This window comes from Trachemys scripta, chromosome 17 (genome assembly GCF_013100865.1).
Source record: "Trachemys scripta elegans isolate TJP31775 chromosome 17, CAS_Tse_1.0, whole genome shotgun sequence".
NCBI classification, from domain to species: Eukaryota; Metazoa; Chordata; order Testudines; family Emydidae; genus Trachemys; species Trachemys scripta.
In genome coordinates, this window is record NC_048314.1 from 23,695,364 (window position 1) to 23,707,378 (window position 12,015).

Below are 12,015 nucleotides of genomic sequence, written 5' to 3' on the forward strand. Positions count from 1 at the left end.
CCATGTGTCAGTATATAATGCCTGCATCTGTAGCTTTCACTCTATGCATCCGAAGAAGTGAGGTTTTTACTCACGAAAGCTCATGCCCAAATAAATCTGTTAGTCTTTAAGGTGCCACCAGACTCCTTGTTGTTTTTGTAGATACAGACTAACACGGCTACCCCCTGATACTAAGTTAATTCAGTTAGCTTCTGTATCAAAATCCCCTTCTGGCTGTTGCAGTTACCTTTGTAAATTTGGTAATGTCCCTTTCCAGGAAGGTGCTAGTATCAACAAGTCCCTGCTCACCCTCGGGAAGGTGATCTCTGCACTATCTGCAGTGTCCCAGTTCAAGAGAAAGTGCTTCATCCCTTACAGAGACTCTGTCTTAACCTGGTACGGCAAGGAAACTACTGGCACCTTCACACAGCTCTCCTGTTAAAATCCGTTCTGGGCATGCTTGTTAAACATCATGGCTTTGTAACTGAAACAGAGTTGTCCTACAGGACGACTGGTGGAGCTCTTAGAGCTGGACTGCAAATTCAGATTTTGGAAAAAATAGTAAGGGATTCTTCACCAAAGCCTTAGTTCAGCTGGTCTCTTGATACTGCTCCTTAAAGCTTTGCATGGTACCACTTTTAGGCACCGATTGTATGAGAAGCCTGACCTTTAATAAAATAAAATGAAACACGATACTAAAATGTCGTGGACATTTCATAATCTGCCCAATACTATAGTATCTGGGTGCCTAACAACCTTGTAGATGGGCCTAATGTTAAAGGGATGTTTTGGTTAAACCAGAACTATGCAAAGTCTTTATAAACTAGCAAAAGTGTCTTTTCTGACTAGTGAATCTTGTACCTCCCCCATTATGTTCTCACATAGGAGCCAGAAGCAGAAGTGGACTTTTCTGGTCAATGTAAGTGAGGTACAGAAGTTAATGCAAAACTTCTGGGCTTCGTAAAGCCTTAACTCTAGAGGCTATTGCAGGAACTAGTATTCCACGTGGCACTGTCCCTTTAATTAAGGGTGGGATAGAGGATGGGTGGATTTGCAAACTGGATCTTGTTGCCATTTACCCATGATTCATGGTCACTCTGCTAACTTGTCTCCTAAATCTGCTTTGAGGCTTTTGAAGGAGAGCCTGGGTGGTAACTCTAAGACAGCCATGATAGCCACCATCAGCCCAACCGCTGCACACGTCGAGGAAACCTTGAGCACGCTGCGCTACGCCAGTCAAGCTCGCAGCATTGTTAATGTGGCCAAGGTCAATGAGGATTCCAATGCAGTGCTGATCAGAGGTATGGCGCTGAGAAGCAGCTCTTAGCAGCCTGTGGTTCTGGGATTGATGCCTCCAACAGTACAAAATGATGGGAGGCAAATGACACTGACCCGAGAGGGCAGTAAGTTAGAGGGGCCTAAAGGAAATATTTCCCGAAGCTGCGAGTAGCTGTCTTCTACCTCTGCTGTATGAAGCCAAGACTAATACTGTGACTAGCTGCTTTTTTTTTTTTTTCTTGTATTTAATATTTGCCTGAGATCTCCTATACTAGGGTATTGTGCATTTGGTCAATGTGTATCAGGTGGCCAAAGGTGACACGCATTGTCCAAAAACAATGTTTGCTGCAATTGTTCCTGTACCCCTTGTGTCCCTACGTGCTGTGACTACTCCAGCGAACACCTTCACTAGCAGAATGTTCCTGTAGCTGTCACTATCAGATCTAGATATCCACAGATGGATATAGTCAAGAACAAGTCAAGGCAAAAACTTAATCAAATAAGTTTTCCCAGACTGAGATCTCCTTCTTTCCTAGGGATGTTTCCCATGGAGGTCCATGCTGCCAAAGCTGTCACTTCTGAAAGGGGAGGGCTTGAGCTGTTTGAAGCCAATGCAACTAGTAATGTAACTAGTTTAAAGAGGTGTTTTCCATCTCCTTAAGAGCTGAAAGCTGAGATTGAGAAGCTGAGAGCTGCCCAGCAGTGCAGTCAAGGGATTGATGTGCTGAAATATGAAGCTAGTCTCCGAGAAATCCAGTATCTGAAAGAACAACTTGCTGAACGGGAAAGAGAACTGGCAGAATCACAGAAGTAAGAAATCTCCACCCTCCACCCCCCCCCCCCCCATGTAAGGAACAAGGTTTTGATGGGCCATGTGGGTCGTCTTAGTTAAATGTTCTAGTGTGCTAGAAACAAATACTTCAGAGCTTACTGTTCTGATCTTCTACAACTTAAACACTCCATTGTCTAGTGTTACAATGCTTATATCATATCATTGGGCTGTGGTCCATCACATGTCACTCATCTAGGACTAAGGCCTGGATTTTTGGTTTCCTGTTAACTAATGTTGCCAATCACTAGTATACAAAAGGGTGTGTGGGTGTGGTGAGCAGGGCCGGCTCCAGGGTTTTTGCAGCCCCAAGCAGCGCAAAAAAAAAAAAAAGAAAGTCGCGATCTGCGGCACCTCCACCACTGCCGCTTCAGTCTTCGACGGCAGGTCCTTCGATCGGAGAGGGACTGAGGGACCCGCCGTCGAAGAGCCGGACGTGCTGCCCCTCTCCGTTGGCCGCCCCAATCACCTGCTTGCTGGGCTGGTGCCTGGAGCCGGCCCTGGTGGTGAGTGTGGTAGGGGGTGTGTGTGGGGGTGGAGGTGGAGAATTGATTTCATGGTAAGGATGAAGACTTCTTCTAGGTCCTGGCAGGAGAAACTGGCTTTAGCAGAACAACACAAGAGGGAAGAGGAGCAAGAACTGCAGGTATGGAGAGTGAAGCCTATATCCTACAGAGCCAGAGTGAGGGGAGGCACTCCTAAGCAGCAGAGGCTGGTGACCTCTCTCTAAATGTGTGGATAGGAGTGATACAGGTGAGGTCAGAGTCAGCTTCCAGCAGCAGGGAAAGATCCTAGTGTGTAACTCACATTATGGGAAGCCAAGCGATTTCCCAGCGGTCCTGAAAAACTACCAGTAAGACAGGGTGGAGGGGGAATATTAAACTTGCTATCCTCTGTATAGGATCAAACTGGCTGGTCTGAGTGGGAAGGCGGGTTCTCATGCAAAATCCCTTTCCAGTAAGAGTTCTAGCTGGAGAAACTGATGGCACAAAAATAGGTGAGGCAACTTGTTGCCATAACACTATCTTTCCAGCTTACAGCAGAGGCTGCTATTCCATTGGGTATCTGTATGTATCAGAGCACAATATACAGCTTTAAATTTTCAGTGTACTTCTATTGTATTTGAGAACACGGGTGCCCTCTAGTGGCCAACCCAGCTTTGACATCTGTCTGCTGAAGTTAATGCCCGGTAGTGGGACTGAAGATCAGAAGGACAGGCGTTCTGTTTCTGAGGCCACCTTTTTAAATACAAAATCCCTTGACTGTGAGCAGGAAGGGCTAGGTTCTCGTCTGTTAGCCATAACCCACTAGCTGCTCATGACTAAAATCCTGCTCTATCTGCTGCCGCCTCCTAGAAAGCAGGAGTGTGCTTCAAAGTTGACAACTGTCTGCCAAACCTGGTAAATCTAAACGAAGATCCACAGCTCTCGGAGATGCTTCTCTATATCCTCAAAGAGGGAGAAACCAGAGTGGGGAGTCTTCATCCAGACTCTGAGCATGACATCCAGCTGACAGGAGCACTCATTTCAGTGGACCACTGGTAAGTCCTCTTAAAGTCCACACCATTTTAAAACCTCCCACAGGAGAGAGCTCCCTGAGCTCCAAGCAGGCCTTCTAGCCCGAGTCGAAACTGCTGAATTCCCCCGCTGAACTCCTGAACGTGGACTTTCTTCCCCAAGGTTGCTAGCTTCTCAGTCGCGTGCCGCTCTGCTTGAGCCAGGGGAGCTGTCCATGCTGGTGGCAGACGTACATATCAGACTATAGCTGGGTTCTAGTCTGAAAAATGACTTACTGCTTCTTACTCAGCAGGTCCTGCTCCCTGTGGGTAGTCGGACCTCGCTGGTGATGTCGGTTACTACTGCTTTATTCTCCAGCTGGCCTGGCAGAGCCATCACAGCTGTGAAAGAGATGGATTCTCTGACTTGGGCATCAGAATGGCCTGTGGAGCTCCAGTTATAGCCACCCGCTGCCTCGGAGCACAATTTGAAGTCGATAGGGTGATAGCAGTAAAACCCTAATGGCTGAGTGTTTTAGCCCACAGAACCCTTATTACTGAGGGTGAAAGATGCTGTAGTCCCAGGCTGAGTTTACAGGGCTGACATTAAAAAAGAAAAAAAGTTCTTTACTTGTAAACATTTGATGGAGGGACTGAGACCATGATCAGGGAATGCCATAGTGCCATTTGCAGTCTCTTTTCAGAATAGAACTGCACTTCTCCTGAGGTCCCTTCCAACCCTGATATTCTATGATTTTGGATCCCAAAAGGTGGCCATCTAGTCCAACCCCCTGCTCAAAGCAGGACCAATCCCCAACTAAATCAGCCCAGCCAGGGCTTTGTCAAGCCTGACCTTAAAAACCTCTAAATATGTCCACTTCTGTCATCTTATTTCAAAGCTAACCCCAAAAGGAACCATAACACTAGCCTTATTGTATCCTCTCAAAGACTGGATTTCTCAATTTCTCACACGCTTACCTGTTGTGTAACTGAGGGACTGATGATGATTTAGTTGGTGTTGGTCCTGCTTTGAGCAGGGGATTGGACTAGATGACCTCCTGAGGTCTCTTCCAACCAACTATTCTATGATCTTGCTCTGCAAAAAGCTGTACTCTGTGTCTAGTGGAAGTTAGGCCTAACTCTGCTGGTTTTTCTCTTCTTTCCTCCCAGTGTCATCACCAATGTGCAAGGAGTGGTCACCTTAAGTCCTATCCCAGATGCCAGGGCCTTTGTGAATGGAAACCTCCTAGTTGAGGCAGTCACCCTACACCATGTAGGGATCCTAGTCTACTGTTCAGTGTTGATAAATGTAAAGTAATGCACGTTGGAAAACAATCCCAAGTATACATACAAAATGATGGGGTCTAAATTAGCTGTTAACACTTGGAGTCATCGTGCACAGTTCTCTGAAAACTTTTGTTCAATGTGCAGTGGCAGTCAAAAAAGCTAACAATGATAGGAACTGTTAGGAAAGGGATAGATGATAAAACAGAATATATAATTCTACTGTATAAATCCATGGTACACCCACACCTTGAATATTGTGTGCAGTTCTGGTTGCCTCATCTTGAAAAAGATGTATATTCAAAAAGGTGCAGAAGAGAGGCAATGAAAATGATTAGGGGTATGGAACAGCTGCCATATAAAGAGACTAATAAGACTGGGACTGGTCAACTTAGAAAAGAGATATGTTAGAAGTCTATAAAATCATGAATGGTTTGGAGAAAGTGAATGGGGAAGTGTTTTACCTCTTCACATAACACAAGAACCAGGGTTCGCCTGATGAAATTAGTAAGCAGCAGGTTTAAAAAAAAATATTTCTTCATACAATGCACAGTCAATATGTGGAATTCGTTGCCATGAGATGTGAAGGCAAAAAGTATAACCGAGTTCAAAAAGAATTTAGACAAGTTCAGAGGATAGGTCTGTGAAGCTATTAGCTAAGATGGTCAGTGATGCAACCCCATCCTCCTGGTGTCTCCAAGCCCCCAATTGCCAGAAGCTAAGACTGGACAATGGGATGGATCAGTTAAAATTGATCTGTTCTACTTGTTCTCTCTGAAGCATTTGGTACCGGCCACTGTCAGAGACAAGATACTGGGCTAGATGGACCATTAGTCTGACCCAGTATGGCTGTTCTTACGTTCCTATGTACAGTCAGTAGCTAACATCCCATTCCCCGTGATTTTGTGTAAAGTGTGTATGAGATAGGTGGGGACCTAAACTATTAAAACCATAGCTGCTGTTCTTATTACTGATCTTTACAAGCCTTGAAAAGAGAGAGTTCTTAGCAATACCTTCATGGTATCTAAAGGGGGTTGTGTGCGGGGCAAACCCACTTTACCAGTGACTACCTTGCTGTGTGTGAATCTCTATTGTAATACCACCTCCATGACCCTGAGGTTCACTCAAGCCCTTTTCAAGGGCAATCTTATTATACAGGGGAAAACACTCTTAAAACCAATAACTGGTTAACAGTGAACTCTGGCACATTTGAGGCTAAATTACAATAGGAAGCTATCCTGTTAGAGGAGTGGTTCCCTTAAACAGGCTTGTTCTGGGCCTTGGGGGCTGGGCCTGGGAATGTCTCCTGTAACATTAACTCTAAGATGTGAGGATACCCTTTGTTGTGATATTTAAGGCATAACTTCAGTGTGTGAAGTTAATAACTCACTTACTAGATAAACTGAAATAAGATGGCTTTTTGTGGGAGTGGATGGTGCTCCTGTTTCAGATCACTGCTTTGATACCTTGTGATTCTCCTATTTATCCTTGTTAGGGGGACAGAGTGATTCTTGGTGGGAACCATTACTTCAGATTCAATCACCCAATGGAGGTCAAGAATGGGCGTCGTGCCTCTTTGATGCCAGCAGGGGGAGCTGATGGGCTGAGGGACTTTGAATTTGCTAAAAATGAGCTAGTTGAAGCTCAGAAGCAGAGGTAACTGGATGTGTTCCGTGACCTTCCCTAATATCTGCTTTGAGCAAAAGTATTTGATCTGCAGTCATAGGCACTCTGGAAACTGCAGACCTAGGCAGTTTGTTCTGTGTATTAACTTGTCTGGCAGCCTTGGAAAATGCCCCATGTGTTCTAGGGTTAAAGCATTTTGTGAGCAATTTGAGCACTTCCAGTTCTGTCTTAACGGCTTTGTGCTGAGGATACGCCATTTACTGTATAATTAAGGGATGATGCTGGGCTTCATAGAACACCGCACGAGAATGATCATGTTGTTCTCCAATGGACTCTGCTAATTATGCTGGCATGTTAGTCTGGGTAGGGGGAATAAGGGAAATGTCCTGCAGTTGGTAGGGGGTGGGCAGGTGTGGCCGGGGGGAGGGGTAGCATAAAATAGCTAAATGACTACGCTACTCTAATCTGGCATCTTTCTCAAGCACTATAGACTTGCTTCAAAAATACAACCTGAAATAAGTAGTGTTCATTAGGGCTGGTTCTGCCTTGACTGTAGCTCCTAGACTGCCTCAGACAGTGCTACTTGCTCATGGCTACGTGTGGAGGGCAAAATCAATATTTCAACATGGCAATGTTGCATCAGACTCCATTAGAAACTCTCTGCTTGTCTGCTTGCACTTCCTCTTCCTCTATAGCAGGATTAGTGTAAATGTGGCATGCCTGCCCATGTCAGACTGAGTGTGTGGAAACTTGAATGCATGTGAGAGTCGGAAGAGATTCTGATCTCAAAGGGAGCATAGCTGACTGGGCCATCATGCTGTCAAGTACCTCTCTCGAACTCCATCCTTATTGAACCAGTAGCTATCAGATTCCTGGGAATAGACAGGAACCCTGACTCCCTGCCGCACCCCCAATCCGAATAGACTGGTTTTGATCCTTCTGAAATGAGTGGCAAGAATGTTGGTGAGCCTGGAGGTATACCAGGCAGGGATGGGCTAGGACTCAACACATCTATTCTCCCTGCATCTCTTCTAATTTGATTGTCAAACAACTTGTACTGAAACTGCTAACTTAGAGTTTTCCATTAGACTTTCTTCAGTTTCAAAATACTTCCAGTTTGTAGATATAAACAACCATAAAATAACTTTAAACTTCTAATGATGTATCCGTGTAAAATACTTAACAGTGACGCAGAAGGAGCCAGTAGAGGGAACGTAAAAGCATGCATTTCAGAGCATGTTCATGCCAAGTGGTGCTGCACCAAATACCACTGCATGGTGGGTTTTGTAGGGTGGTGGTTCTCTTCCCCCCTCCCCTCTTATTTTCACTGGATTTGACTAGATCCTAGGAGAATGGACTTCCATGTCCCTGGTGTTCTGAAGCAAACCTGCTGATCCCTCTGCAAAACTGGTGTCTTTCTGGGTTCCCTTTGCATGTAGCTCTGCTCGTGGGCAGAGTTTGGGGCCAGCTGTAACAGTTCATGGAAAGCCCCATTCCATAACTTGAGGAAGCAGTAAGGTAGGCCCAGACTGTGGCCACTTCTGCTTTCGCTCTTCTTCTGCTTCCAGAATTGAAATGGAGGTAGAGGAAGCCAGACTGCAGGCACAGAAGGAAATGATGGAAGAGCTTCAGATGGCCAAGGAGCTGGCTCAGCAGGAGCTATGGGCTCAAAGGCGACTTTATGAGGATCGCATCAAACAGCTGGAAGAACAGCTGGTAAGTTTCTTAGAGTGCCTCCCCCATTTCAAAGCAACAGCAAGAAACCACCCCCCACTCTTCAGCCATTCAAACTGCGTCAATGAGAAACTGCCCATTATGTTAATGGTCCAGCTTGACGCTGATGTGTCTCAGGAATAGCCTTTACCTCCGCCTACATTTATCAAAGGGTAGGAGGTTCTGAATTAAATGTGCCTGATCGAAGCACCTCTGAACTCTAGGAAAATCTGTCTTGAGATTTCTGACCCACCTGAAATCATGTAACAAGCGATTCCCTTCCACCCTCGCCTTATAGCAGGAAGTTAAAATTCCAACCTTCTGTTCGCTAGGTGGATTTGGGAAGGAAGCAAGGCAGTAATTCAGAAGCAGCCTTGCAGGATGTACAGTGTGTAGCCCATGCACCTACATGAGCGGCACCGCACTAGCCCGTGTGGTGGAGAGGAAATGCCCATTCCTGAGGCTTTGCTTTCAAGCTTCCAGGGGGTTGGCGTACTCACTGAGCCCCTGGCAGATATTTCCATGGGAGCTGGTAACTGTCCAGGTGGGGCAGAGGGGAGGGGAATGGCTTTAATTCGCACTTCTGCCTGCCTCAGGAAGACAAAATGAACAAGAAACTCCTGAGTACAAGGAAGGCGGCTGAAGAGCTACTTGTGCGCTTGCCTGCCCTCGCTCAGGTCAGGAAGTAAAAGGTGCTTCGTGCTGTGGTGCAGAAGAACAAGCTCTAAAGTAGTTTATAGAAGAGAGAATGTCAGTGTGTGACTGTCCTTGGAGGTGTCGCAGATTCTGCTCTTGCAGGGCCAATGGCTTTGCTTTAAACAAAAACTATGAACCAAACATCACTAGTGCTTCCTTTCCCATACACGACTGTTGGCGGACTTGACTTTACAATGTCAGCAGGTGCAAGGGAATGAAATTGCAGTGAGAGAAAACTACATAACACGTCATCCTACTATTTTTTTCCCCCTCCTTTTCCTTTTAGCATTCTCCTGCCTCATCCTCTCCATTAACAGTGATTCCTGCCTGGATACCCCTTTTGTCTCCTCTCACAGATCCCTCTACACCATTCAAACTATTCCTTAGTTTGGAGCATCAAGACCTATTCCTAAAACCTCCCTTCTGCAGCACTGCTAGAAATAAATGTTGATAATTAAATGGCTTTCAAAGCATTCAGTGTTTGGCTTAAGTCTACTCCTGTTGAACTCAGCAGTAATCCGATTTCATTGGGAATACAGTCTGGCAATGCTGAGCACTTCTGAATAGCCCACCCTAAAATTGTGCGTGTCACCAGTATGTACTAGATGCTAAATGTGGGCAACTCTGGATTCTGTCTCTAACTACATTTGTCCTTGGATTTCCCCTCCCGGGGGTGCTATCTCATCTTGTGCATCATTTAGATTATAAACTCTTGGGGCTTAGACTTGTCTGTGAGGAGTCTAGCACGCTTCTGCACCTGATGAATAAGAGCCATGTTCTTTAAATGGCTAACACGTGACTACAAGCATTAAGATGGAATGGCTGGTCCGGCACAAGAGCTGGGGATTAGTGTTTCAAGGAGTTATGGCCCCAGGGAAGAGTCTGGGGATGGAGAGCCCAGGTGTCCTTAGCTGGTAGTGATGTGCTGAAAGAATTGTGGCTCATGTCTCTTGAAGGCTCAGGATACCCAGCAAAAACGCAGCAAGTTCCTGGACCTCCTTGAGCAGGAAAAAGAGAAGCTGGCTCGGGAGATGGAGCTGCTACAGCAGACGCGTGCCGCCAAAGAACGGGAAAGGAAGATTGTGTCTGCTGAGAGTAAGTGGTTGGGTGTGTGGGTTTTTTTTTTTTTTTTTTTTAAATCCTCCGTAAACTAAACTTCAGGCTTGTCTTGTCTGGTAAACTTACTGGAATATTTCCATTTCTAGACCAAGCTCAGTGGACAGCCCTCCAGCTTTCCATAATGCTGCAAGAAGTCAATGTCATTAGCAAGAGCTTAAACAAGCACACGCTCTTCAGCAGGTAGCCCTGTTTGCTGGAGTTAAGTCTCAATCCCCCTAAAGAAATTTATAAAAGGCAGAGGGGTCTAAACCTCTCAAATGAAGCTAGGTGTGACCTTTCTGAATTCTGTTAGACGTTGGTCCTACAGCTACATAGTCCAATGTCAAGTGCAACTTGAATGTGCTTCTTTAAGGAACTCCAACTTGTTCAACTCAACCAGGGTGGATGGAACCCAGTACCCTTCACCACACCAGTCTTGTGGGGCACAAAATGGAAAAGGGGGTGTGGTAACTGTGGACAAATGTCTGAACCAGAATTATGAGAATTGGTTAACTATTGTCCTGAAACTTCCACTATGATTTTTATAATGGCTTAAGTGGGAGCAAACTTGGCTATTGGGGAAGTGGGTGGCTCAGAGAACATCACTAAGGCTGTTTTAGGAGAAAATAGCAGAGAGTAGTAACAGGGATTTGGGGCAGGCTCCACATGCCAGCAGGGCCTCTCCTGCACTACTCTGGGTGGCTGGTGAATGTATTTGAGGGGTATGTCTTTAACAAGAGTTTGCATGTACTTGCTGTAAGCTTTCCTGGGAATTTAAGAATGCATCTAGTTACCATGGCATGTGGTGGAAAGTTCAGCTTGCTCATTGGGGAGAAACGTTAACACCTGCAACCTCTTCTTCTCCACCCGTCTAACTACAGTCACTGCTGGGGCTACTGGGCTTAGATTAACAGTAGGCCAATAGTCACACTTTCAAATGATGGTTTCCTAGGTATGACCTACCAGCTATGAATGGAGAACCCACAACTGTGTGCATCCGAGTCACCAACACAAAATTGGGAATCTGCACTCTGTGGAATCTAGAAAAATTTGAGGAGAGGCTTGTCTCAATGAGAGAAATGTATCAGGTACAGTCTCCTGCTTTAGCTGCTACTTCTGTGCTACTTGGGCAGGATAAGCCATTGAAGGAAGCCAGGTAACTTGGGGATTCTGAAAACTCACTCCAACTCCAGACTCTCTTGTGCCATGGCACAAGCAAGCGTCGGGGAATGTGGCTTTGTGCTCTCATGGTGTGCAGCCATCCCACCCAGGGCAATGGAGACTGCAAAATGTTGTAACATGGCCAGCCTGAGATGTTAGCGTTGAAACTGAGTCTTCTGCAGATCTTCTGGGTCTGCATCCTTCCTACTCTTCAGTACTACTGCTAGTCTGTCCCCTAAGAGGGATGTAGAGCTGTTCGTGGAGACGGCAACTAACTATTCCTTCTGCAGGACTGGCAAATCAAAAAGCCTCAGCATTGAGACCAAGCTAAATTATACCTGGTTTACTGTGTTTTGTTAATGAGGGAACTCCTGTTAAATTAGTAATGCTACTGTTGCTGGAGCTCTGCCCATGCACTGTGAGGAATCTCAGTGGACACTGTGACTGCTTGAATAAAAGGGGGAAATGGGCAGGGAGGAGAGGAAACTCTCAATGTTTCCCTACAATTATTGTTTAAACTTTGTCACTAAAAGTTGGTGCAGACACTTCACGCGATTGTCGCACCTGTGTAATGAGTGCGTCGATATCCAATCCCAGCTCTCGTAGGCACTCCCGAAGATCCTAGGAGATGTAAAAGTGCCATGTCTGGCACATCTACCTTACAAGCTGCTGGAGATGCAATAAAAGGAGAGCAGTTTTGTGGAGACTGAAAGCCCAGACTCAGATGAACAAGAATCCCCTTCTCTAAAAATGGCTGTCAAAACCAAACGTTTTTCCTAAGCAGTGCTCCTGCAATAGCTGGTCTGAGCCCAGGAAAGCTGCTAAAAGCCACCAGAATGTGAGATTAAGGGGAAAA

At 45.8% G+C, this 12,015-nt stretch overlaps 1 protein-coding gene across 1 annotated transcript in view; it reads left to right on the plus strand.

The window, feature by feature from the left end:
- The window catches only part of LOC117867160 (kinesin-like protein KIF14), a 43,816-nt gene that overhangs the window by 19,971 nt on the left and 11,830 nt on the right, over nt 1–12,015 (plus strand). Inside the window, exons 9-19 of the mRNA XM_034751977.1 lie at nt 257–375; nt 1,108–1,280; nt 1,920–2,067; nt 2,669–2,732; nt 3,442–3,626; nt 4,752–4,854; nt 6,361–6,521; nt 8,060–8,207; nt 9,857–9,995; nt 10,106–10,199; nt 10,951–11,086. Coding sequence (XP_034607868.1) covers nt 257–375; nt 1,108–1,280; nt 1,920–2,067; nt 2,669–2,732; nt 3,442–3,626; nt 4,752–4,854; nt 6,361–6,521; nt 8,060–8,207; nt 9,857–9,995; nt 10,106–10,199; nt 10,951–11,086 — 1,470 coding nt within the window. The remainder of the gene's footprint in view (nt 1–256; nt 376–1,107; nt 1,281–1,919; nt 2,068–2,668; nt 2,733–3,441; nt 3,627–4,751; nt 4,855–6,360; nt 6,522–8,059; nt 8,208–9,856; nt 9,996–10,105; nt 10,200–10,950; nt 11,087–12,015) is intronic.